General features: G+C 40.5%; 1 protein-coding gene across 11 annotated transcripts in view; it reads right to left on the bottom strand.

Annotated features, from left to right (window-relative positions):
- Positions 1-26,629, bottom strand: part of SEC31A (SEC31 homolog A, COPII coat complex component) — a 75,114-nt gene that overhangs the window by 4,759 nt on the left and 43,726 nt on the right. Inside the window, exons 20-26 of one of the 11 annotated variants that reach the window (XM_042467137.1) lie at positions 26,191-26,367; positions 18,117-18,209; positions 17,239-17,374; positions 12,893-13,255; positions 7,123-7,161; positions 1,865-1,923; positions 1,057-1,341 (exon numbers count right to left, since the gene is read on the bottom strand). In XM_042467137.1, coding sequence (XP_042323071.1) covers positions 1,057-1,341; positions 1,865-1,923; positions 7,123-7,161; positions 12,893-13,255; positions 17,239-17,374; positions 18,117-18,209; positions 26,191-26,367 — 1,152 coding nt within the window. The remainder of the gene's footprint in view (positions 1-1,056; positions 1,342-1,864; positions 1,924-7,122; positions 7,162-12,892; positions 13,256-17,238; positions 17,375-18,116; positions 18,210-26,190; positions 26,368-26,629) is intronic. The other 10 variants (XM_042467139.1, XM_042467138.1, XM_042467140.1 and 7 more) reach the window with 10 other exon arrangements.

Below are 26,629 nucleotides of genomic sequence, written 5' to 3'. Positions count from 1 at the left end.
CATCATCATCATCATCATCATCATCATCATCATCATCATCATCATCATCAATCATCATCATTATTATTATTATTTCTGAAATTCAACAGCTGCCTATCTAGGAATACTCTTCAGTTAAGCACTCAGACACCACAGTTTCTGACTAGCTATAGTAATAACAGCTTCATTTATACACCGCTTCATACCACCTAAGCAGTTTCTAAGTGGTTTATAACTGTAAGCTAATTGCCCCCAACAACCTGCATACTCATTTTAGTGACCTCAGAAGGATGCGGGGCTGAGTCAACCCTGAGCCCTTGGCTGGTATTGAACTTGTAACCTTGTGGTTTGTGAGTGAGTGGCTGCAGTAAAGGCATTTAACCACTGCGCCACCAGGGCTCCTCTAGCTAACCTTCTGATGGTCTCATCACCTGTAAGAAAAGAGTGAGTAAGGAATTTGGTGTGTGTGTGTGTGTGTGTGAGAGAGAGAGAGAGACAGACAGACAGACATTTGAGGTGAACACAATTCCACGCTCCTGTTCAGCTTCAGATTTGTGAGACAATATAGAGATATTTTGGGGGGCAGGGCAGAGCTATCCCTATATCCTCACCAATTTCCTGGTCACAATTTTCCTCCAGTCCACTATCAACCTAAATGATGGCATTCCCCACCCCCTACAATCTGTCATACAAAACAGAAAAAGGGCAGCAAACCCTATTCCACTTCCCCAGAAACTAGGGTTTTCCTTCCAACAGCTGCCCTTTACCTTTGTTCATTTATGGAGGTCCCTAAACTTTTCTGGTATTGACAGAAGGAGGGAAGGTCAACACCATCTCTTTCTTGCTGCCCTAACTGGCAGAGTTTAGTCTGAGGTTTCCTGTAGAAAGTGTACTTGCATATATCCTTCAAACCATGATGGTAATTTATTAGTAATTCAAAAATATTCTAGGGAAGCTCTTAGAAACTTTATTGCAGTTCCTGCAATAAAACTTTGCAAGCAAGACCCACTCATTAACCCAGGATGAAACCCTAGAAAACAGATGGCTGTTTGGGGAGCTGCTTATACCACTTATTACCTGCATGGTATTGCCAATAGGGGCTCCTGGTGCTCCTTCCATGCTAGATGCTGACACAGCAGGAGTCATGATAGTCTGACCCCCAGGCTGTGGAATATTCTGGAAAGGATTCTGTAACATTGGCTGTCCAGGAGGAAGATGTGAAGGCTGAAACGGAACCTGGGCTGAAGGCGGTGCAGATGTTGGAGGCAGCTGTTGTGGCTGCTGCATTTGAGCTTGTGGATCAGACAGGGGGCTCATTATTGGCGCTGTGATGGGAACTGGAGGCATGAAGGTGTCAGGCATCTAAGGAAGAGAAAGAAAAAATGAAGACCAGCTGTGTTTAAAATTTGATCTAAGAAGTGGGGGTTTCACAAGCAACAATTTCCTCTCCTTGGCTGCCACTTTTTCTAACCTCTGAAGAACATGGAGGAGGATTGAACATGGATAGCTATCATTTAGAGTGGTGCTTTCTCAGCTGTCTAATGTGGGGGACTGCCAATTCCCCCTACCCCATGTGCCAGGGACCAGTACCATATTTGTGCCCACTGGCTTCAATATTCAATTTGAATAGGTGGAGTATAGCACGGCTGCGTTATACATGGGCGAGCCTCATGCAGCTTTCAGCATACGCTGAAAGCTGCGCCGGAAAAAGCCTCCTCTCATCTCAGAAGGGATAATGGTGTGTGTACTTCTGGCATGCACACTCCACAGCACCACGCACCACCACATGCATTCTAATGGGGCTCGAGCATACACAGAATTCCTTTTACGCGAGGGGGGGAGGGGTCTGGAATGGATCCCTGTGTAAGGGAAGGGACCACTGTACCTTCTTTTTCTTTGCAACTCTGCTCAAAGCAGGAGGATCATTCCAGCCATTCTGAGGTCCTGAAACAAAAAGAACAAATAAAATCAGCAACACATAAGTATGCTTCCTTCTCAGGAAGAAGACAAAAAATTGCCACATTTTGCTGGTTACCACTGAATCTAAATGCAGAAGCCTGACAGACAAACCACTGTGGTCTGCATTTGCAATATGAATTTGAATAGTGCAAAACTACCTCTCTCATCAGAGGTGGAAGTCTTTAGCCTAACTCTCTTCGCTTTCGGTCTCTAATTGAAACAATGCACAGCTATGTTCCTTCCCTTGTCAAAATGTAGATAACAAGCCCCTTTCATTCAAGTACCTGGAGCGTTACACATATTTTTGTTGATTATTGTTGGCTTATTGATTAAAATTGGTATTTTTAAAAGTTAGATGTTCTTGCATGTGTAGCAATTAACTTTAAATAAAGTGCTAAAAAATTTCCATTGTGGTCATATTTAAAAACACAGCTGTGATAGTCTGAGACTAAGTGAGAGAAAAGTTTGTAGCATAAGCTTTTGTAGACTGAGTCTGGTGCAGGAGACTGAATCTACAAAAGCTTATGCCAAAAACCCCTGTCAGTTAGTCTCAAAGATGCTACGAGATCCCTTTGTGTACTAAAATCTGCTCATCATGTGGATATCCCTCACAGCTATGTTCTTGGTATCTCATATACCAAAATATGAATGCAAAACTGATGGCAATATCCCATGAATTCTCTATGGGTCAGATGAAAAGGAACTGAGATAAACTTGAGGGAACAGCAGAGGAGGAAGCTCAACTCTAGAATTATCTGAATGTTCTGCATAGACATAGGATGAGCCATTTGTGTGAGTCACAGAATGCACAGAAATATTTTTTACAACTAAGTCTAGAATGCACTAGATGCACCTGAGCCTCTGCTTAGTCTAGAAGATCTAACTGGCACAATTTTTCAATAATGAAATGGTTAGACTAGGAATGGAGCAGATTGCCTTAGGACCCTTTCACACTACACAATTATAGCACTATGATTCTACTTTAATTGTCATGGCTGCATCCTATGAAATTCTAGGATTTGCAGTTTGTGAGGCAGTAGAGTCCTCTGGCTGAGAATTCTAAATACTCATTTTCTAAATTGCAAATCTCTTTTTTTTTAAAGGTGGAACCACACCAGTTAACATGAAATCAAAGCACTTTGTGTACAGCGAAAAAGTCCTTATTCAAAGCCAGACTACTGATTCATACAGCTGGGTATGGTCTACTTTGCAACTGACTCACAGTAGCTCTCCATCAATTCAGACAGAGCTTTCCCAGTCCTATTTGAAGACACAAGCAACTGGACTGTGGACAAAAACTATGTTTTGTCACTGAGCTACAGCATTTCCTGAAGGACACTGGATATCTTGATCGGTGACATAAAGTAACAGGCTAAATCTGGGAACATATCTATGCTACCTGCATTAAAAAAAAAATCAAGGATACCCATTCAGCTATTCAAGGTAAGTTAACTAATACAATATGCATTCATGCTGTTTCCAACTTATGGTGACCTGATCAGAGTTTTCTTAGTAAGATTTAGTTGGAATGGGTGGGGTGCCAATGCGTCCCTCTAAGGCTGAGATAATGTGACTTGCCTAAGGTCACCTAGTGGGTTCCATGGCCAAGCAGGGATTGGAACCCTGGCCTCCAGAGTCATAGTCCAATGCTCAAACAACTACACTATGCTGACTCTCAAATTTAACTAATAGGTAAAACCATTTGTTTCGTTTTTAAAAAATAAATTAAATTCTAATGCAAAAATTTAAAAAATACTTTTTTTCTAATATAAAAAATAAAATAAAAAATACAGACTACTTGTTAATTGCAATGGAGCTGGGTATTCCATGGATATCAATGGATTCTTTATAGGAGCAGATTTCAGTACAACTGAAGAGCTACATTTGGAATATTTTTGATAATTTAAGGATTAAAAGAGAAACCAGTACAGCACGCTGAGAGAAACTACCTATTTTACAGTGAGTTCTGCTCAGAACACTCTGGATTTCTTTGCCCACCCTTCTGGGTGCAGATGGTTTTAAAAACAGCTAGATTTTGCTGCATTAATACCAGAAGGCTCTTGAAAACCATAAATCCACAGCAGCAGCAGCTACTTTAAAAACCAAAAACAAAAAAAGAGTTCAGATTAAACCAGGAAGATCAGAAAAATGAAGCAGCTGTAAAAGATGCTTATTTTAGCAACCTGGCTAAGATTTATAGTTGTTTTGTGCTCAGAATATTTAATAGCCAGAGAGAGTTTGGGCAAATCTTGCCACCTGAATTCATAATAAACCTAACTGGGAAACAAAGTAAAAAGGTTGCACCTTAACGGCTCCTTTGGGGGCTCTGTAGCAATGTTGCTTGACATAAGGAATTTTAATAGCTTTGGCAAGAGGTCCTAAGGGGCATTGTCACACATTCTGCACATGCTTCCCATTGTTCTTGTGAGCTACCTTTAGAGGAAATAAATACCTAGTCCTGCTTCCAGAACTCTTACATTCTGCCTCTTCCAGTCTGAGGTCTAAAGGGACCTTCTGTCTAAATCTTAAAACTGGTGTATGAACCTGCAAGTTCAAAAGCATTTCTGGGGGTGGGAGGCATTTAATAATAGTGGGGTAGTGGTTTGCTCTATAAGCTCCAGCTTATATGAAGACTGGGAACATGTGTTTAAATGGAAGCTGAAAAACAAACATTCTTCTCATTTGATGTCATTATGAACATAAAAAGGAAAAGAGTTCACTATTTTTAAATGAAAAGGGTTTTTTATATTGTACTGCTTTCCAGGGTTAACAAAGGCTCACAAAACTTTACCGGGGTGTAGGAACCACTGTAATAGTGGTAGGAATGTGGGCACTGCTTGCCCAAATAAGAATTCTTTACCCTTCCATGAAAGAAATTTTCCTTCAGTCCCCAAATTTCTAGCATTGTAGAGGGTGAGACACTATAAGTATTCATGTGATTCTTGCTGAGTTTCCATTCCCTCTGCCTGCCCCACCCTATTCCCACCACCATGCTATAATAGTTTGAGTAGTCTGACAACTTTGGAGACCAGGGTTTGATTCACAGTCATGAAATCCACTGGGTGAACTTGAGCAAGCCACATGTTCTCAGCCTCAGGGGAAGGCAAAGGCAAAGGCAAGTCTCCTCTGAACAAATCTTGCTGAGAAAACCCCACGATAGATTCACCTTAGGGTTGTCATGGTCAAGGCAGACAACACACACACACAAACTCTATTTGTTAATTGTAAATTGAAATTTTAAATCACTGCAATGCTAGATATTTGTGGACTGAACAACTATTTCATTTGGGAGGCTAGAATACTTATTGGGGACAATACTCTCATCCCTCCCCCCATAGCTACATCTGAGCTTACTCGCAAAAAACTAGTATGGAGACTCAGAAGATCCATAAAGAATATTTTTAAAGAAATGGGACAAACAATTTACCAGGCATCTTTTAAAAAAACACATAAAATGCAAGATTATTTAACTCATGCAGGTGCCTTCTGATAATTCAGTCTCTAGAAGGCACAGCAATCACTAACATCACAACGTAAGCAATTTTCACAGGAGAGCAGAGACCTACAGCAAATGTGCAATGCAAAATGTATGCACCCACTGAACAAAACCCCAGTTTAGCCTTGTCTAATGCACATTTGGACACTGAGCACATTCATGTGACGATCAACTAGGAATAGTTCTTGGAAAATCCCTGCTGAAAATGAATGGAAGTTTCACAATTAATTTCAAAATGGTAAATGCAGATATTTCTGAAGGAATTGGCTCTTGCCAAAGAGAATGCAGGATTTTCTTACAGGTATGCTTAGGATGACACTCTGATTTAGACCTGTATTGAAGTGAATTAAAAGACCACTGAAGTCAAAAAGAAATGCAAAATTGTTATTGCTAATGGATTAAAATAATCACAGCTGGAATTTTTAACCACAGAATCGTAAATCTAGCATACCGCAACATCTTCTTAGTTAAAATCTAGAATTTACAACTTTTTTCCCAAGCAATTTAGGAAGTAAACTCTGAAAAATATATTGAAAATATGCAGGTAATGCTTGCTCAAATTACAGAAGCCAACTGGATTGACAATTTAAGTCTTGCTTAGCTCTGGGACTCCCCCAGGACTAGAGAAATCTGAGTTAGCCAGACCAGTAAAAATGTGGAATAAATTGGGCTAAATATGAGAAACAAGAACATGCAGCAGATATGAGAGCAGCGTGATTTCGTTACAGTTCCCACAAAGGCCATTCTCACAGAGAAAACGGTGGGGACTCAAGTAGACCTAACACTATGCCCTAAAGCTTCTGGAATGTGGTCCCAAGCCACCTCAAGAATATGTCATCTTGAGGGCTGAGTTAGCACCCTTTCTTCTGATCACAAGCTCATCCTGGGATCTGCATTTGCAGCTGCATAAAAGGAAAACCATTGCAGCTTGGCCCTTACTGCTTTTCAGCTCTTGAATTTTTAAGTCTGCCTTAAAGGACTGTGCCCTCAATTTCACCCCCAGATACCAAAGCTTTTCCCAGGTACCCTATGACACATGCAACTTCAATCTGTGGCAGTTTTGGGGTTCTTGTGGGACAGTTTTGGGGGGAGTTTAAATCCCATTATTTGTCAAGGAACTAGTGCAAATAGGTATCTTCATCACCCTTGTATACTTTCCCTCCACCAGTTCCCAACTGTTACCGGTATGTTTTCATGGGCTGAAGTCCATTCATATTTTACACAGATTTGTTCAATTTTATAGAAATGATTTGGGCTTCAGAATTTCTAAACTGCTCGGGTGAATATTTTTAAGTGCAGAATACACACAACCTTGACTGAAAGACAGTTGGAGCTATTTTGAAAACCATGACTTGTCTTCTCAGTTATTTTTATCACTGTCTTGCTTGCACAAAAGAATGTTTCAGTAATTGTGGTGCAGATCATGGATCAATATTTTAACTACACCGAGAAACAATAAACATGTTTTAAAAGTTGTTCACATCTGTGGTTATAAATCCCAGCTCCACTATTTCACTTGAACCATTTATTTTCATTAAGCTTTTACCAAATGTTACAGTTTATTGAATTTAACAAGTATTATTAGTTCAGGGTATTGAATTTGAGGTCACATGCACTGCTAGAGTCAGATTTGTTAAATTTTCGTGCTGGGCCTTAATGATTTCCTGTTTATAAGACAGCTAATTCACCTTGCAGGATACTGGCTGGATCTTGTATGGATTGATATTCTGCAGACAAAAATGCAAAAACAACTCAGAAGCTGCGTCAGGACTGACTGCTTTTTATCACTAGCTTTTCAAATTTCATATACATATGCTGGAAAATATTTTCTGAGACACAGGCTGGAAATGTCACTTCTTACCGTGTTCATCATCCAATTAGCCATATAAACCTAACATGTTCATAAAGATAACATTTGATCTGTTTGTTTTAAAAATTCCACTGACACTGTCTCTAATTGGTGAGCATTGGCAATGATCTCTGAAACTGGAATTCAAAACTAATGCAAAACTTCCCTTGGGATCAGGAGCATATAGCAAAGTAAAGATTACTGGCTAGGATGAGCCATGAAAGGGAGATTCACCTTGCACATTGGCTTCTCTGATTGGAGCCATCTGGCCCAAAAGCACATGGAGTTCTTCTATTTTCCACTTGGGACACACTACTAATTACAGAGTCAATCATGTGGTAGGGTAGGAAGACAATGGGATGACCAGATGCAGAGTGACCAGATGTCATAACCGCAAAGGAGGACAAGTCACCTCAAAACAGTTCAGAGGCAATGTGCTTGGCTTGTTTGCAAGGTTCTAGGTTCAATACCTGACATCGCCAGATAAGGCTAAGAAAGAATTCTGCCTGAAAATCTAAAGAACCACTATCGGAGTCATTGTTACAGGATGGTAAAGACATTAAATGGGTCCAATGGCAAGATGACCAGATGTATAACTGCAAAGGAAGATAAGGCACTGTGAAATGTAGGACATTGCAAAATAAAGCTGCGAACATTAATATAAATGAAATTCATGCTTCTTAGTCATGCTCAAAATGGAAACATTTTGGAATTCCTCCTGGACTGAAGGCTGAAATGTAGGACATGCCCTAAAAAAAGAGGACATCTGATCACCCTGGTCAGATGTTACTAATTATCTTTCGGTGGTGGTTACAGAACAGAGCCGCTGTGGTACCAGGCAGTTTTTCCCCGCCTCATAACCTCTCTGTCCTCAAGAAGTCCTTTCCACATCTGCAGCATGCTGGAAAATATTATGGAGATATACTCTGGAGGTACACGTCCAGTTTATGTGGGGATAGAGTCCCAGACTGTTCATCCTTCAGCACTGAAAGTATTCAACCTAAAAGTCAAACTTTCAATTGAAGTGAAGACTGGTAATGGGAAACACGTAACTGCTCCAAATTCCACATATATCACTGAGGTCCTGCTCACTGAGAAGATGCTTAAGAATCTGAAGGTTCTTAAGGGATTCTGTTTAAGAACCACTGCTGTAATGGACTGTGCACTGGACTCCAAACACTAAGACTCTGAAACTGTCTGAAATTTCTGACCATCAATGAAGATCAGTGGGAGGCCTCTTTCAGCATTACTTAACTTCATGAAGGATGCTACAATGATAAAATGGGATAATCCCATGAATGCAGCCTTGAGAGGACAGAGGTGGCAGGAATGTAAAACTAAATAAAATAGCAACTACTCCTCAAATGCAACAGGCTGGAGCCCACCTGGCTTCCACTCTTCCTGGATTCAACTGGAGAAAGCAATGCCCTGTTAGAAATTCTGAGTTTTTGCCCTCTCTTCCTAGTAGTGAGTTTAGAAATTCTGTTGTCTTTAAATGCCGAGTTAATGGGTTCTGAACTGACAGTGCTGGGTTTAGAAGCATTTCTAATAAGAGAGGAGGAAAGTGAGGAAGAGGTAGGACAATGTTTTCACTCAAAGCCAATGCTATCTCCAGTTTTGATCACCATGGGGCACTTGGCTAATGGGCAGTTTTGTTAAGGGCCTGGCTGCCATGGTGATTAAAACATCACATCACTGACAGGAAAGGTAATCATGCTATTTGATGAGGGCCATAAGTGATAGGCCTTGCAAGTGTCAGATATACAGATCCACAAAAAAACAGAACACAAAGAAATCAGGTAACTGAACCTTAGGTATCTAAGGGCTAATCTGCACTGCAGAAATAATGCAGTTTGACACCGTTTTAACTACCATGGCTCAGTGCTATGGAATTCTGGGATTTGCAGTTTTGTGAGAGATTTGGCTTTCTCTATCAGAGAGCTCTGGTGCCACAACAAACTATAAATCCCAGGATTTCGTAGAATGGAGCATGGCAGTTAAAGCCGTATTAAAGTGCATTATTTCTGCAGCGCAGATGCAGCCTAAGGCACATGCCGTACACAAACGGGTGTCCAAGGCCTTACTGGAGATGCAGGTTTTCTTTAGACTACATTTCCCAGATCCAGGCAGCATGGCCAATCAATGGCCATATTGGTTAGGAAAGTCCAGGAGTTACAATACAAAATACTAACTCTTTCAAGCTCAGTGAACAAGGGGTGGTGGTAACAGTGTTGATAACAGGGCTGTAGATTCTCTAGACTCTGTTGGGAATATGGTTGGTCCTAGAAGCCATGCTGATCTGTTTATGGAACAACTGATTGTGTCCACTTGGTGGATGCTCTTATAATACAATCCTATAATATTGAAATAAGTTTTAGTTGTCTTCAATTGCACCAAATCTCGTGCCAGGGAGCATGCACAGAATTGTGGTTTTGCTCACTCAGCTTTTAACAGACCAGTTACAAACTGGAAGGACCTCACCATCAAGACTAGAAACCTTTTGTTACTAGCTTGCATTTTAAGACACATTGAAATTCTCTATACATTTTCAAAGTTATTTCTCCAAGCAATTAAATCTTGTTTTCTATATTAAAAAAAGACAACTATCTTAAAAGCATGAAAAGACAGCTACTGTGTAAGTAATGTCATTTCAGTTAAAATATCAATCTGCAGTCCTCTTGCTCCTTTCATCTCCTGGCAAAATAAATGTACAAAACTCATTATCCCTTATAAAATAAATCTGTATGTCTTACTATTATATGTTCATTTAAGATTTTTAAAAAGAAAAGGAAAAAAGGAAGATATAAACAGCATTGATAAAGAAACAGGTCTGTTACCATGCATTAAAAGCTAGGGAAGACAAAAAATTTAACACAAAGCAAGGTTACAGTAGATATTTGGTTCTAGGACACTAAGTCTTCATGCCATGCTCAAAAAAATGTATGAGCAAATGTTCTAGTCATGCACACATGCTTCTGTTTAGTTTGTGGAAATTTGAAAAGGTACAATGCAAAGTCATTTCTAAACTGTTTCCTCAATATTCCATACTACAAATTAAAGTGGGGGGGGGGGGGATATAGCTTGCAATAAATAGATAATGACTAAATAAAGATTGGGTCATATAATTCTGTTTAAAATTATGGTAGTTTTTTTTTAAAGTAAAGAGTTAAATCCAATATTAGTCCAACCAAAACCAATTAACTGAGATGCACAGAGCTTAAGCTAGCTGTAGGTAAAAAGTTCAGTTCATTCCCATGGGTCTAGTCTAGTCTATGTAGGATTGGAATTGGATTTATTCCTAAATAATACCTGACTTTCAAAGTTAATTTTTAAATATAATCAAAATGCACTCAACTTTTATATTAAATAAGAATCTTCTAAAACCATCCCAAATCTTACTTACAAAGCAACTTTTGTTTTTGGAGTAGTGCAAAGTCAAGGTTAATTAAGGGTGTTTTATACCATATTGAAAGAGGTATGGTCACTGCTGCAGGTTTTTGTTCCTATGTTGCTCCCTGTACTTTCATGTCTCCAGGTATACAAAGGTACAGCTGCAGTGCATGGCAAAAAGCTTTATAGCTCTACAGCATGGAGACAACTACAGAGTCAAGCAACAACAATGTACGTTAAGTAACTAGTAGAGATCCTATTCTGGAACAGACACCATGGCATAGCGATGAGAATCCAATCAAAACTGGGCAGACATGGATTCTTAATTTTGCCTAAAGGACCTCATTGTGTGAGACACCATCTTTCAGCCTAGCTTACCTTAAATCATAGAATCACAGAATCATAAAGTAGGAAGACACCGCACGGGCCATCCAGCCCAACCCCCTGCCATGCAGGAAATCCAAATTAAAGCATCCTCGACAGATGGCCATCAGGCTCTGTTTAAAGACCTCCAAGGAAGGAGACTCCACTACACTCCGAGGAAGTTTGTTCCATTGTCAAACAGCCCTTACTGTCAGGAAGTTCTTGCTAATGTTGAGGTGGAGTCTCTTTTCCTGTAGCTTGCATCCATTGTTCCAGGTCCTGTTCTCTGGAGCAGCAGAAAACAAGCTTGCTCCCTCCTCAATATGACATCTTTTCAAATATTTAAACAGGGCTATTATATCACCTCTTAACCTTCTCTTCTCCAGGCTAAACATCCCCAGCTCCCTAAGTCGTTCCTCATAGGACATGGTTTCCAGACCTTTCACCATTTTAGTTGCCCTCCTTTGGACATGCTCTAGTTTCTCAACATCCTTTTAAATTGTGGTGCCCAGAACTGGACACAATATTCCAGGTGGGGCCTGACCAGAGCAGAATACAGTGGCACTATTACTTCTCTTGATCTAGACACTATACTTTTATTGATGCAGCCTAAAATTGCATTGGCCTTTTTAGCTGCCGCATCGCACTGTTCACTCATATTCAACTTGTGGTCTACTTGGACTCCCAGATCCCTTTCACATGTAGTCTCATTCAGCCAGGTATCCCCCATCCTATATCTGTGCATTTTATTTTTCTGTCCTAGGTGCAGTATCTTACATTTCTCCGTGTTGAATTTCATTTTGTTAGCTTTGGCCCAGCTTTCTAGTCTATTCAGGTCATTAAAGCAGGAGACAGAATCAGGTGGCCCTCCAGATGTTGCTGGACTGCAACTCCCAGCATTCCTCACCATTGGTTAGGACTACTGCGGACATGCTGACCAACAAGGGCCTTGTGATTCCCATCCCAGGATTATGGTATTAATACAAGAATAAAATAGATAGTGGAGAACTACATATCCTAATCTGTCCTTTTTGAAAGAAGGCCAGTATAAAAATTTACTAAATAAATAGCGTAACATGCAGTTTTTGGGGAAAGGCCCATGAATGCTGCTGGCCACACACTGAAAATCATTAGTTTAACTATTCGGGAATATTACAAAAACAAAATAGGAACCAGATTCTATTTCATAAACCTTTCTATAAGCAACTCCTTGTTCTTTTAAGCTGCGGAAATGGAGATGCCAATTAATTCAGACAGACATTTAATGAATTGATTTTTTTTCTCCATACAGCATTTTTAGGTTGGTTTTAACTAACAGGGATATAGAAGATAATAAACATATTTAAGCAAGGAAGTAGGGAAGGTGGCAAAACTTTTTTTATATACTTGCATACCAGCTTGAGAGTCTCTTTTCCATATGCAGTGAATGACTCTGGATTATTTTGGATATCTGTTTTGTGTATTGTAATAACTCTACATGCAGAAGTTATTATTTTAATCTTTGTATGATGTATACTTTTAACTGTATCTGTTTTAACTTTTATAAGCTGCCTTGACTCACAGGGCTGGGAAAAGGTGGGAAATAAGCAAATAAATAAAATTTTGCAAGCTGTTTTCAACAGTGAGCAAGAAAGTTGTTGATTTTATACAGATGACGAGAGGCTAGTAACAGTTTTAGAAACAAAAGTAAACAAAATGATGTATGGGTCATACAATGCATACACATGCAGCTGCAGCAGCAGCAGCAGCAGCAACAACAACAACAACAACAACAACAACAACAACAATAATAATAATATAACAGATGTATTCCCACATTCCAGAATGCAAAACAAAGGCCCCTTTCAAGCGCAGACCTGTTCTTTGGGATGCAGCGAGCTCACTTGTTGCAGGCTCTGTACCTGTTGGTCCAGGAGGCAGTGCATACGGCATAGAAGATGCTGGAGCTCCTGGCCTGCCATGCTGGAAGGAGGCACCAGAAGGAGGGGGAGGAGGAGGAAGAGGAGAACTTGGATTCAAGGTTGTTGGAGAGGGTTGGGGCTGTGCTGGATATAATGGAGAAGGCATGGAACTGGGAGGATTAGAGGGAATGTAGGGAGGGTTGGGGTTAGTGTAAGAGACAGAAGCAGCTGGAGGAGGAGGAGCGAGAGGCTGCTGCTGGGGCTGATACAGCGACGGTCCCCCTGTTCCATAAGAATACTGCTGTGCTGGCTGACAAGCTACATCAGAGGAGAAAAAGGATAAAGTTAGTAAAAGTGAGATGTGACTCATATCAATAACCTACAATCCTCCTGAAAGAGGCTGCATATATCGTATATACTCAACTATAAGTCAACCTAATGTTTAAGTCGAGGACATTTTTGCGGCCAAAATTATGGATTATGATAAAACCCGTGAATAAGTGAAGTGTAAACTTAGGGGCATGTGACAAAGGAGCTAAAGGATGAAGTAAAGTAAAACAATGGCAAAGAACTTACAAAATTCTAGCAGGTACAACTGTCTGTGATAGTTGGATGGATGAAAGAGTGGTGGTGGAGGGTGGGAATCAATGCTTCCAGGACAGATTACACTCTTGCCTTTCACCAATGGATGGGTTCTCTAGTGTGTGTGTGTGTGTGTGTGTATGAGTTAAAGTACCATAATTACATTGACCTGTGGATAATTAATATTATTATTCTTTATTTATATGGCGCTGTAGATTTGCACAGCTCTGTGCATAAAAACAATAAATATAAAAGAGTAAACCTGCCTATAGCGTACAATTTAAGAAATAATAGGATAAGCTGAGGGGTCAATTCTAGACTTACACATGAGTGTATACAGTAATTATTCCAGATCATGGAATTTGGCTAGGTTCCTAATTAACTTTTTTTAGTTGAAATTTATCTCAAGGCAGAATTTTAAAATAACCCCAATCTAAACACCACATTTTATGTAGCCAGCTCTTATAATTTAGAAGACACATTACATATTTGAATGCAATTTCTTTCTTTGAAATTACAATCATTAATGGTGGGGTGACAACACTTTGACCTGTAAGCTGCAAAAAACAAAAACAAAAAATACTGCTCCACACTGCACTGCCTCCCATTCTCTAGAACAGTGGTTCCCAACATTAGTCCTCCACGTGTTGTGGACTTCAGCTCCCACGATTCTTGACTGTTAGCAGAGTTGGTTGGGGCTTCCAGGAGCTGAAGCCCAAATTAAATGGAGGAGCAAAGGTTGAGAACCACTGCTCTAGAAACACAAGCTACTTGCTTGCTTAGTACCATGACACTGGTTATTAACCCTGGGGGGGGGGGGGGGGGGGGGGGGGGAGAGAAGGGGGAAGAAATAAACTGGATAATGGTAATGGATATTACCATTATTTCTATCACTCATTTATTTAATGCTTCTAAGATGCTCTTGGAGACAACAGTCAACCAATGTGGCTGGATTTGAACTGGAAACCAACACTTGGATTTGAAAAGAAGACAGCTAAAAGCACAGCATGCTGATTTATAAATTCCATTGAAAAAGCCCTGTGGTCAAGACACTATCTTTTGTGCCTTGAGCAGAAGGTAAGGCAAATCATTTTATGCACCTGGGATAGCACATTCAAAAGTTGTCTTATTAAAAAATATTTATATCCTGCTCTTTTCTTCACACACAAAGTTTTATAGAGTTACTGTATAACAGGGATAGCAAACAGCTGTGCTCGGGGATCATGCAATTCTCCAGGCAACAGACCTGGATGCAGAAATATATTTTACTAGACAAATTGCCTGCACACATAGTTTATCAGGATTTAAAGTAAACTTAGTACTATCTAGTATAATGGGTTTGTCCTTAGTAAGACACAGTAAATTTTTACTTCAGCTTTTCTGCCTAAAAATGCTATTCAATGGGGTTAATAGCAGTAAACATAAATAAAATTAACACATAAAATCAGATTATCATGTACCAATGAAAAGAAATGAAAGTGTCAAAACCAGTCCAAGCCCAATTAAAGAATACTGTAATCTATCTTAAAATACCAAAAGACTGTTTCTTTCTTTGCTGGTGTAAGGACAATAAAGAGAAGGGGGACCCCATCAATTCCCTTGGGAGGGAGCTCTAGACACTGAGAATGGCCACCAGAAAGGGCAATGAAACGGAGAGAAGGAACTTTCTTGAAGATCTGAAACATTAGACAGGCAAGAACAGGGTCTTTCAAACTGCACTGTCACAATTCATAGCAAGCTTTACTGGTCACAACCATCCCTTTGAATCATGTACTAAATAGACTGGTTGCCGGTGAAGCTGTCCTAACAACTGAGTTACGTGCTCCTTACAACTTGACCGTGTCTAGCTGTAGCATTCTGGACCAGTTGTCGTTCCTGAACACTGCAGAGGCTTTGAGGCTTACAAAATATAAACCCCATTGGATAGGGAATCTCTCTGTGCAAATGGAGCTACAGAAAGTTCCTGTGCCCAGAATAAAGCTTGAAAATGAGTGAAGCCATATACTAATTGGGAAAGACCCATGGTGGCAACGATATCCTGACCCAGTCTCAGGGCTCATCTACACTTGGGGGGGGGGAGCCTGAATGGACCCTCTCGTCTGCTCTTCCCCACACCTGCCCTGGAGGCATCCCGCATCCATTTTCTCTGAAAGTAGTTGTTTTCACCTTCACTCTGCACCTGTTTTCTCCACAGTTCCTGTGTCCACCGTTGCTGCCTCGCATTATATCTGCCTTTCTTCCAAAACCAGGACAGATTGCTAGTTGCCAGTTGCTGCCATTTCTGTCAATGTCTGAGCCACTTCCCCACCAAGAACAACTATTAATGATTTCCCCCCTCTTCAGTCTGAGGTCAGAACAAGATGCTAGGCACCTCGCAAGCAGAGAAAACCTTTCTGTAACCTTTCTGCTGTAAGGTTTTTCCTGCTTCTGAGATGCCCAGTTCCTCATTCTAATCTCACAAGCCACCACCAGTAGCACTGCCAAGAAGGGAAAAACCTTTAACGGCTGTAATGGATGGGAAACTGGCCTGGACACTGAGGGAAATCGTGGCAGCTACCAAGTGATCTGTCCTGTCTGCCACCCCCATCATTACCACCAAAAGAAAATAATCCAGCATGAGTCTATAGTTCATATGCTGGAAGCATCAGTTTCTAGCAAACTCCAGAGCAAATTGTGAGTTTTTAAAACTCAGGTATGAGGTGGCATACACTGAGTTTGCTGCTGATATGGCTGTGCAGCATGTGTCCTGATCACGCCAGTTTCAGGGGCAGGGGAGTTACCTTGTGTACAGGATATCCTCAGTGCAACAAACAAAGAAGACTCCAGTTCTCAAGACCATTCTGCCTACCACAAGAAGTGAGACAAGTACATTCATACAAACAGTTTCCCCCTGAGGCACCTACCCTCAGAAACACAAAGGAAAAACAGAAGATTTCGTATGAGACACGTGGTCAAGGGGATGGAATCAAAGTAGACTACTGCAACTCCATCTCCCTGACACACACCCAGGCTCGCCTGCTGCTGCACACATAATCCAGTTGAGTGAAGCAGGGAGAGATTTTCTCCTTCAACTAAGTCTCATCCAATCAGATTCCTGTAATACAAGGCAGGCTGGAACTCATTCAGGATCAAGTCCTGATGGGCTGTTGCTTTTCCCATTCACTGGCCTTGCATTCAGCATCAACATTTTCAGCTCAGAGGCCTGCCACGAGTGTTATTCACACCACCTGACTTAGGAGAAAATATCTACAATGAGCCCTTTGGTTCCAGGAACCCCCCCCCCCCCCCCCATGGATACCAAATCCAGGGATGCTCAAGTCTCATTATATACAGTGGCATGATAAACTGGTGTCTCTTAGATAAAATGGCAATATCAAGGTTTGCTTTTGGGCTTTAAAATATATATATTTTCAAGCCAGGAATGGTTGAATCCATGGATGTCGAACCCGTAGATTTGGAGGGCCAACTGTATATCTACGTATGACAAACGCAGCCCAAAGATAGATGGAAAATAAGTATGGCATGCCTTATTTCTTTTAACTTGATTTCTTTTTTCCCGTCCTTTGCAGGAAGAGGAAAATCTGGCTTAATTTTTAACAATACTTCGATTAACATGGTTTTCCAAAGTTTATTCATAGAAAACACTGTCCCCATGTTGTCCCAAGTTTGAAACTCAACCATTAATTAAAATAAGGCAGTGAAAAATTGCTGCTACTTACGTTGTGGATATGTCTGTCGTGCTCCCACCTGTGAGTACATGTTGTAACCAGGAGGTGCAGGCTGATGTGGGGGTACACTGGGATTGCCAGCCCCTTGCATAATAAATCCTGGAGGAGGAGGTGGTGGATTTTCTCCCTGGGAAGCAAATGAAGGAAAACTTTTTTCCCCAATTATTTAAGTTTGCTTTTGAAGAAGAAGCAAAGGACTACCATGGGTTTAAGGTGTTTAAGAGCTAAACGTTCTGAACTCAAGAGCATCTGACAGTCCATTTAAAACGCCATTCTACTTCCCATTTTTACCATATGATCATTTACCAAAGTGCATAGCACTGATTTTGAATGTAAGGACAGACTATATAACAGGTAACAAACAAGATGCAATCTCAATCTGCAATGTCTTGGGTGAAAATGATACAGTATAATGTGATATACACAGAATTCATTAAAGGGACAGGACGCGGGGAGGGAGATGTTAATTTGTTTCAAAATGTTTTTTGAGGGCTAAGCCATTTACTCAATAAGGAAAAAAAATGGGGGTAGGGAAGGTATATTAGATTATTTAAACCCATCTGTTTCCCCAGTGGAGACTATGGTGTTTACTACTTGAACTCAAAATTGGATTCATAAGCCAGCTCACATTTCTTTCAGGTTTCTGAGAGTTATCCTGCAATATAAGCAACAGCAAAATGAAACCTGATCAAATTAGAAACTTGTGACTGCTTCCCAGATGGCCTGGAATGCACCAAGAAACAGAAAGTGTACAAAAAAGTATGGGTGTCATGGTGGTGGTGCATGAAAGTATGTGTGCAAGTGTCTATATGTTTTTAAAAGGTATGTAAGAGCAGCTCCTGCTCAAAGAGGAAAAATTAATGTTATACCTGTGTCCCTGAGGGAGAGGCTGCAGAAGGATGGCTGGGAAGGGCAGTGGGGTTTTTGTTACTCCAGGTAGTGACAGTAGGGGCAACTCTAACCTGAATTAAACAGAGAGATACCAATCATGGAAAAATAAAAAATGTAAAAAAAATCCAAAGGGTTTCAAATAGCCAGAAAGCTCAAAAGTCTATCAAAATCAAACAATGTTTTCTGATTTTCATGCTGTTTAGAAATTAGGATTAAGACCTCAATCACTACAAGCTAGGAAGAAGCCAAGCAGTACAGACAAGGCAGCAAGTGGAAAGGCAGCAAACATTCAGCTGTGGCTTGAAGTGCAAAAAGAAATCTGGTCATGCTATTAATGCCAGATTAACTATTATATTGTCCTGAATCAGGTTTTGCATCATTACTTATACAACTAAGAGCAAGCTGCAGTCTCAGTGCCAAATGCCACTTCACAAAATTGCCTGGTATCAGAATTAAACAGGGTTTTTCTTGTTCCTGTTACAACATCAGTATTAATATTAATAAACTTTATACAACCTGTTTGCAGAGGAACATCTATTCTGAGACTTCAACACGGGAATATAACATACAGTACATTGTAAATAACCAAATATACATATTAAGAAAGGAGGCAAGGGAAGTACACCTGAACACCATAGAATCATAAAATCCTAGTTAGAAGAGACCACAAGGGCCATCTAGTCCAACCCCCTGCCATGCAGGAACTCTCAATCAAAGCATCCCGACAAAATCCCATCCAGTCTCTGTTTAAAGACCTTCAAGGAGGGAGACTCCACTACACTCCAAGAGAGTGTGTTTCACTGTCAAATCATAGAATTGTGGAGTTGGAAAAGACCACAAGGGCCATCCAGTCCAATCCCCCTGCCATGAAGGAACTCTCAATCAAAGCATCCTCGAATGATGGCCATCCAGCTTCTGTTTAAAGACCTCCAAGGAAGGAGACTCCACTACAGTCTGAAGGAGTGTGCTCCACTGTTGAACAGCCCTTACTGTCAGGAAGTTCCTCCTAATGTTGAGATGGAATCTCTTTTCCTGTAGCTTGCATCCATTGCTCCATTGGGTCCTAGTCTCTGGAGCAGCAGAAAACAAGCTAGCTCCCTCCTCAATATGACATCCCATCAAATATTTAAACAGGCCTATCATGTCACCTCTTAAACTTCTCTTCTCCAGGCTAAACATCCCAAGCTCCCTAAGTCGTTCCTCATAGGGCATGGTTTCCAGACCCTTCACCATTTTAGCCGCTCTCCTTTAGACACACTTCAGTTTCTCAATGTTCTTTCTGAACTGTGGTGTCTAGAACTGGACACAATATTCCAGGTGGGGCCTGACCAGAGCAGAATACAGTGGCACTATTACTTCTCTTGATCTAGACACTATACTTTTATTGATGCAGCGTAAAATTGCATTGGTCTTTTTAGCTGCCGCATCACACTGTTGACTCATGTTCAACTTGTAGTCTACTTGGGACTCTTAGATCCTTTTCACACGTAGTCTCGTTCAGCCAGGTGTCCCTCATCCTATATCTCTGCATTTCATTTTTCTGCCCTAAGTGCAGTACCTTACATTTCTCTGTGTTGAATTTCATTTTGTTAGCTTTGGCCCAGCTTTCTAGTCTATTCAGGTCGTTTTGAATTTTGATCCTGTCCTCTGGGGTATTAGCTATTCCACCTAATTTGGTGTCATCTGCAAATTTGATGAGTATGCCCCCAATTCTGTCATCCAAGTCATTGATAAAGATATTGAATAGCACTGGGTCCAGGACAGAACCCTGTGGGACTCCACTGGTCACTTCTCTCCAGGATGAAAAGAAACCATTGTTGAGCACCCTTTGGGTTTGGCCGGTGAACCAATTAGAAATCCATGTAACAGTTATCTTGTCTAGTCATGGGGAACCTTGTCAAAGGCTTTACTGAAATCAAGATACATCTGTTAAGGAGCCCTGGTGGTGCAGTGGTTAAATGCTAGTTCTGCAGCTATTCACAGCCACAAGGTTGTGAGTTCAATCCCAAGCAGGGCTCTGTGGTCCACTCAGCCTTGCATCCTTTCATAGGCCACTAAAATGAGTACCCAGCTTGTTGGGGGCAATCTGTTTACACATTGTAAACCGCTTAGGGAGTGCTTATGTACACTGATAAGTGTATAAAAATGTATTTGTTATTGCTATTGCTATTGTTCATGCTAAAATCTGGGTGGAGTCTACAGTGCTCTATACCCATGATAGCCACGGTCCTGGAATTATAGTTATTAAAACAGGGAGAAGTGAGTAAGACACATAAACTCTATAAAATCAAGAAACAATTGGAATGTAATTAAGATACACAAAGTAGACCATGAAGATAGGCCCATATACAACTCTATTTTCTGTCTAAGTACGGATCTGTGATTTTTTTTTGTTCCAATTGGAACATGTTCTCATATTAAATATAGGTAACATTCCCCCAAAGACAAAGCACACTACTCCCTTTTACAATATACTGTATCCTTAGTATTTCTTAGTATATCCGTATTATTTCTGTTTGCAAAATGAACTCCTAGGCATGGACATAGTAGGGTTTTGCAAACCATAGTTTGAAGAGGCACAGGATCATGCATGGGCTTCTTTCTTATGTGCAAATTCATCTTCTATGGTTTGTTTAATAATAGTTCAAACATGTTGGCATGTGTGAACATGTTTAAAATTAATCAGGATTCCCCTATGACCAAGTATATATGCCCATATTAAAACTTGGTTATAAGGGTAACTTTTGTTAGTTTAAAACAGGAGTAGGCAACCTGTGGCCCGCGGGTCGGATGCGGCCCGGCAAGGCCTTGGGACCAGCCCCAGCCCGGTCCTGCCGCCGATTGCCGCCGGGGCCTTTGGGGGGTGATTGTCTATAGAAGCCTCAGAAACATGCATTTATCTTAACATTTTTTAAAAAATCAGAAATTTTTTTCATGTGTCCTCCATTTTTAATTTAAAAAGTGCCCTCCATTTGAAAATTTTGTCCTACATTTGTCCCGGTTTATTTATTTATTTAATTTTGAGGGGGAAAATTATTTAATTATTTATTTTTTGGCTTCGGCCCCCCAGTTGTCTGAGGGACAGCTACCTGGCCCCCGGCTCAAAAGGGTTGCCTACCCCTGGTTTAAAACATCTCTGTACAGTGGTGCCTCGGGTTACGAAATTAATTCGTAACGCGGCCGCTTTCGTAACCCGAAAAGCCTTCGTAAGCCGAATTGCCATAGGCGCTAATGGGGAAAAGCCGCGATTCCGTGCGAAAAAGCCGAAAAAAGCACCAAAAGTTTTTTCGTAACCCGAAAAAACATTCGTAACCCGAAACAATAATTCCCTATGGGATTTTTTCGTATCCCGAAAATTTCGTAACCTGGGTATTTCGTATCCCGAGGTACCACTGTACCATGTTACACAGAAAGAGTCTTCTGATGCTTCCAAATCTAGGTGTCCCAAGAAAACACAGGAATAGAAGGAGCATTTGTAAGGGAGAATTAGCAAGCATAATGAAAAATTAGTCTTCTCTTTGCTGTCTTTATCCTCTTTTTCTTCTATATTGAATCATCTATCATCAGCAAAATCCCAAACTGGAAGTCAAGCAGATTCATGGAAACATATGTTATGAACCTGAATAGGCTTATTATTAAAGACAAGTCTCTTCCACCAGAGAATGGAAGGGTTGGCAGGGATTCTAAAGTCTTCTGCTCTAATCCTCTGCTCAGTGCAGGATTCGCAGTGCAGAAGGAAAATTGAGTATGCCTGAGACACAGCCACAGCGGCACCTGGTGTGGTACGGGGCTTTGGGAGCGGGGCAAGGTGCCCAGGGTTCTCCCTCCCTGCCCAGCATGGCTTTACAAGGCAGAGAGTAAGGAGTGCCCAGGACCTCTCCCCACCTGCCTCAAGATGTGGTGCTACTGACAACCATCTATCTCTGCTTAAATACTCCAAGAAAACCCATGACCTCCTGAGCAGTCTGTTTCCACTGTCAGACAACATGCATCATAAAGAGGTATCTTCTGGTTACATGAAAATTGCTTCCTCTTGCAGTTTTCATTCTAGTCTGGCCACTGAAGCAAAAGCAAATAAGTTTTCTCAGTCTTCTCTGTGAAAGTCTTTCAGATATTTGAAGGCAGCTATCATGCCTCTATCCTAATCTAAACACATCCAGCTCTTTCAACTCTTCTTCCCTTTTTCTCTGTATTTGAACATTATCTTGGCAAATGCCAGTTTAGGAGCACACATTTGCTGTGATAATGTCATTCTACTCTAAAATTTCTCTTCATGCAACACAAGAAGGAAAGACAAGACATGTTTCTTTTTGTTCACTCATAACAGTGTGCTTATTTATTTCTATGATTATTTCTACAATAATCATATATGCATCATATATATTAATTAAAAATATACAAATATTTATGTTTCAACCTTTAGACATTAAAAGGACTCCCAAGGCAGTCTGAATCAATTATTAAAATTGAAAATTGTGGTGTAGATCTGCTGGACTTTCCCCCTTCCCCACTGCCATTCCCTTCTCCTTTTGTGTCTTGTCTTTTTCAGATTGTAAGCCTGAGGGCAGGGGAATGTCTAATTTACAAATTGTAAGCCGCTCTGATAGCCTTGACTGAAGAGCGGGGTATAAATAAATAAATATTATTATTATATTATTATTAAAACTTCATCACAGTTATCACCAAGGAGCATTAAGAGACAGAATAAAGACAGTTAAAAGAGGTTATAGCAATAAAATTTGCTGCTAGGGGGATAAGAATGGTTAAACTATGCTTCCCAAAGCTGTTGCTGTCTTGAGTTGCTAGACCACACTACATATCATCCCCAGCCAATATGGCCTGTGGCAGCCCCAGATGGAGGCACTGACATTCTGGTTAGGGAGAATGAGTGTTGGAGTCTGACAGAGCTTGAGAGTGCCAGCTTGGAGAAGGCAGTCTTAAACAATCCATTTAAACAACAGGAAATATAGGCATACCTCAGTTAACAAAGCCTTTAACAAAGAAATTTCCTTTTTACAAAGTTATTTCATACCAACTGGACCTCTCTTTCTTTCATCATCTTCTATCTAACTGGATGTTTTTTAAAACACCATTGGCATTTGAAAGATGCTGAAGGAGGGCTAGAGAAAAACAGATTTTTCTGTGTCAGGCTGCAGTAACACATCTGCAGTAAACAACACAATAAAGCTTGAGCTAGGAAAGAATGGGATGCTATTCTAGCCAATCCTATCATAACTGGTGTTCTGCCTACAACAGACAAGGTAAACAGCAACTCCTTCTAGAATCCCTTGCTGAACATTCATGACAAGCAAGTGAAACGGGGAAAGCAGATAAGCTCCCACCAACATATTAAAAAAACACTGATCTATAAATTTGGCCACCAAAAGAGGAAACTATAATAAAAGTGGAAGCTGCTGAAAGAAAAAAAGTATCCTATCCCTGTATGCATTTTTGGGAAAAAAAAAACTTCAAGTGGTCTCTAAAGATTCAATATGTTTTTGTTTACTATAGTAAGGCATATCAGACCTGGTTGTTCCATTTCATGTCTGCATATTATCATGTTTTGAATGACACACACTGAGCTGCTCTTCCTTCTTTGTGGTGCAGAAACCAATTCCTATTCTCTCCACATTATTCTTCCTTGTTGTACCAAATTTTCACATCTACTATGTTCACTGAGGTATACCTGCAAGGATTTAACTTAATTTCCTTGATGTTACTGCAACTATACAGTTGGCCCTCCACATCTGTGGTTTTGACTTTTGCAGATTTGATTATTTGTGGGTATGTACTCTCTAGGAATCTTTAGGTTCTCCAGTGCGATTCTATGAACAACACCAGAGGTTGTGCTAGAAGATCTAGAGATTCCTGGAGAGAACATTTCTCTAGGCATTAGCAGTTCCTGCAGCACAATTCTATGGCCAATCTTTGGGGGATGTTAAGCATGCAGTTGTGCTGGAGGGCCTAAACATTCCCTGAGAGGTGTTCTCTGAGGTTAAAAAAAATAGTCGTTTTATCTGTAGTTTTCACACTTTCACAGGGGCCCTGCACCCCTAAACCCAGAAAATGTGGAGGGCCCAATGTAATTTGATGTTGCGATTCAGATGATAATTTGTGCCACCACTTTAGCATATGCATATTTACGATCCCCCCTTTCCTTGATTTTGGCTCATAAAAGATCATTTGAAATAGGTATGTGGTGTCTTGGCAGCCCTCTTTCACAGTGAGAAATACAAAGAATACAAAAGAAGTATGTTACTTTGTTCATCTTTATTTTTAATAGAGCTATTTTCTACACTGGTGTCCTTCAAAAGGTCACAGCTGAAAAGTATTGATCTGAAGTCAGCCGCAGTTTTATCAGAGCAACTCAGTCACGTGAAATACTGGTGCAGAAGGAAAGGCTTGGGGACTAACTACATTCTTCTATTAACTTCAAAATGTTAACACTAAAACACTGATATTAAGCTGGTCTGACTCTGTAATTTTCTTTTGAAGTCTCCAAGATATATAGTAAAGAGGTGGGAAAGTATTTGTGCATTTGATCTTGTTACTGGAGAAATTTCTATTCTCTCTCCTCTTCTGTCTTTTTCTTTTTCTGTAAACTCTTTTATATCCTAATAACCAATTCACTGCCATCGGGACTAAATACAGTCTACTGAATATTGCTTTAATTGGCTGTCCCACATAATATTTCCTATCTGACTCATGTGCAACTTCACTTTCTTTCAACATACAATGTATTAATATAAAAGGCCACACCAAGCAACAATGGCGTTTGCTGTGTATGCTCTCCCTTGACCTGGTCGTATACTACCAGTGTGGTTGCAAGATCTAAAGAAATACTTGGCCTCCAAAGCTAATTACTTTGAAGTCAAAGTATGTTAGTCAAGAAAAGCAACTAACTGAAATATCAAAGAGCAGAGTTGGAGAAACTGAGGCCTGCATTTAGTCTACAAGGCCTCTTTTTGTTGCCCCTGGGGCCCTCCAATTTTTTTGTCCCCAAATACCTCCCCCCCCCCCACTGCCCCTTTAGAGGGTATAGGGACAGATTTTGGCAAGTTTTTCTTCCCCTGGTTAATTTTAGACCCAGAGATGGTAAAAAAACATGGGTTGGGGCTGGGGGCCATTTAGGGGCAAAAAAAAAAAATCAAAGTTGTTGGCAGGGGGACTGTAGTTCTTTAAAGGATCTTAGAGGCCATGAAGGTTCCCTAACCCATGACATTCGCCCACTCCGGATATAGAGGGAAGGAGGGAGAAAGAAAGGGATCTCATCTAGGAACAACAGAAAATAGGTGCGACTTTCACTACCACTACACATAAAACAGTCTGAGAAATAAGCTTAGCAAAGTTATTAATCGATAAAAATGTTTAGCAATCACCTGCTCACAAACATTCATGTTAGTCATAGCAGCTTGACACAACAGCTTGAAAGTTGACATAACAGCTTGAAAGAAAAGACTCTGCTCTGTTCCAGTTTAGAAACACTTCCCTGTTTGCTCAACTGTAAGATGATTCTTGCTCACCACAATCAATAGACCATTTACAAGTCTACCATAAATGGAGTACACTAACAAAGTTATAGATTTGCCAATATAGCTACTCGACAATCATACTGATAGATGAAAGAGTACTCAAATCTGGAGAGAAAATAACTAGCTTATTCTCTGTAGAAAGAATGTAAATGAAATCCAAGGCATGCATACAGAAAAGCAACAAACAAGGAGGGGAAAACAGATAACAGTTTCCAAGCAATATCTGAGAGAACACTAAGCATTTAAAAGTACATTTTATATTTATCTAAGCATGTTTGCCATTGTGTGCAACCCCCAGGCAACCTGACTGATATGACTTCTAAGAGTGCACTCTAGAAACAAGTGCAAGATACACTGCTACAAGCTGTAAAAAACACACATGCTGCTATCCGAAAGCCCTTTAAGATGCTCTTCATACAGAAATTCTGCAGACCATGATGCACATATCATCAAATGGAATCATTCAACAAAACTGTGACTGTATTAATCCCAAAATTAAGTGTGGTTGTTGAATAAATACCTGCTGATAATATTGTTGGGCTGGGATTTGCTGTGGCATTTGCATCTGGCCTGCTGTAGGTCCGACTCTTCCCTTGGCTGTAGGTTGCCTCTCATAAGTTGCTTTGGGGGCCTCTGGGCCTCTGGGGGTATCTCCTTGGGCTCTACAAATTCTCTCCCGTAATTGTACAATGTTTGGCTGTAAACAATGAAACAAGGAATTACAAACATACATAGAGAAACATACTTTATAAGTAAGCTATGGGGTGTTCTGGAATACTTCAGAGGGTTGGTGTCTTAATTCAGACTGTATACATTCTACATTCTTTATTCTGTCATTTTGTAAAGCCTGATTATCTCATCAGCATGGTATCAGGACTATCAGCATCACGTAGGCCCAGTACAGACCAGTGCCATAGCACATCATGAAGACGTGCTAGGGTTGCCTCACCCTAGCATGT

Source organism: Sceloporus undulatus, chromosome 5 (genome assembly GCF_019175285.1).
Source record: "Sceloporus undulatus isolate JIND9_A2432 ecotype Alabama chromosome 5, SceUnd_v1.1, whole genome shotgun sequence".
In the NCBI taxonomy this organism is placed as follows: Eukaryota; Metazoa; Chordata; class Lepidosauria; order Squamata; family Phrynosomatidae; genus Sceloporus; species Sceloporus undulatus.
Note: the sequence above shows the minus strand (reverse complement) of the source record. Positions and strands in the feature narration are given on the sequence as shown.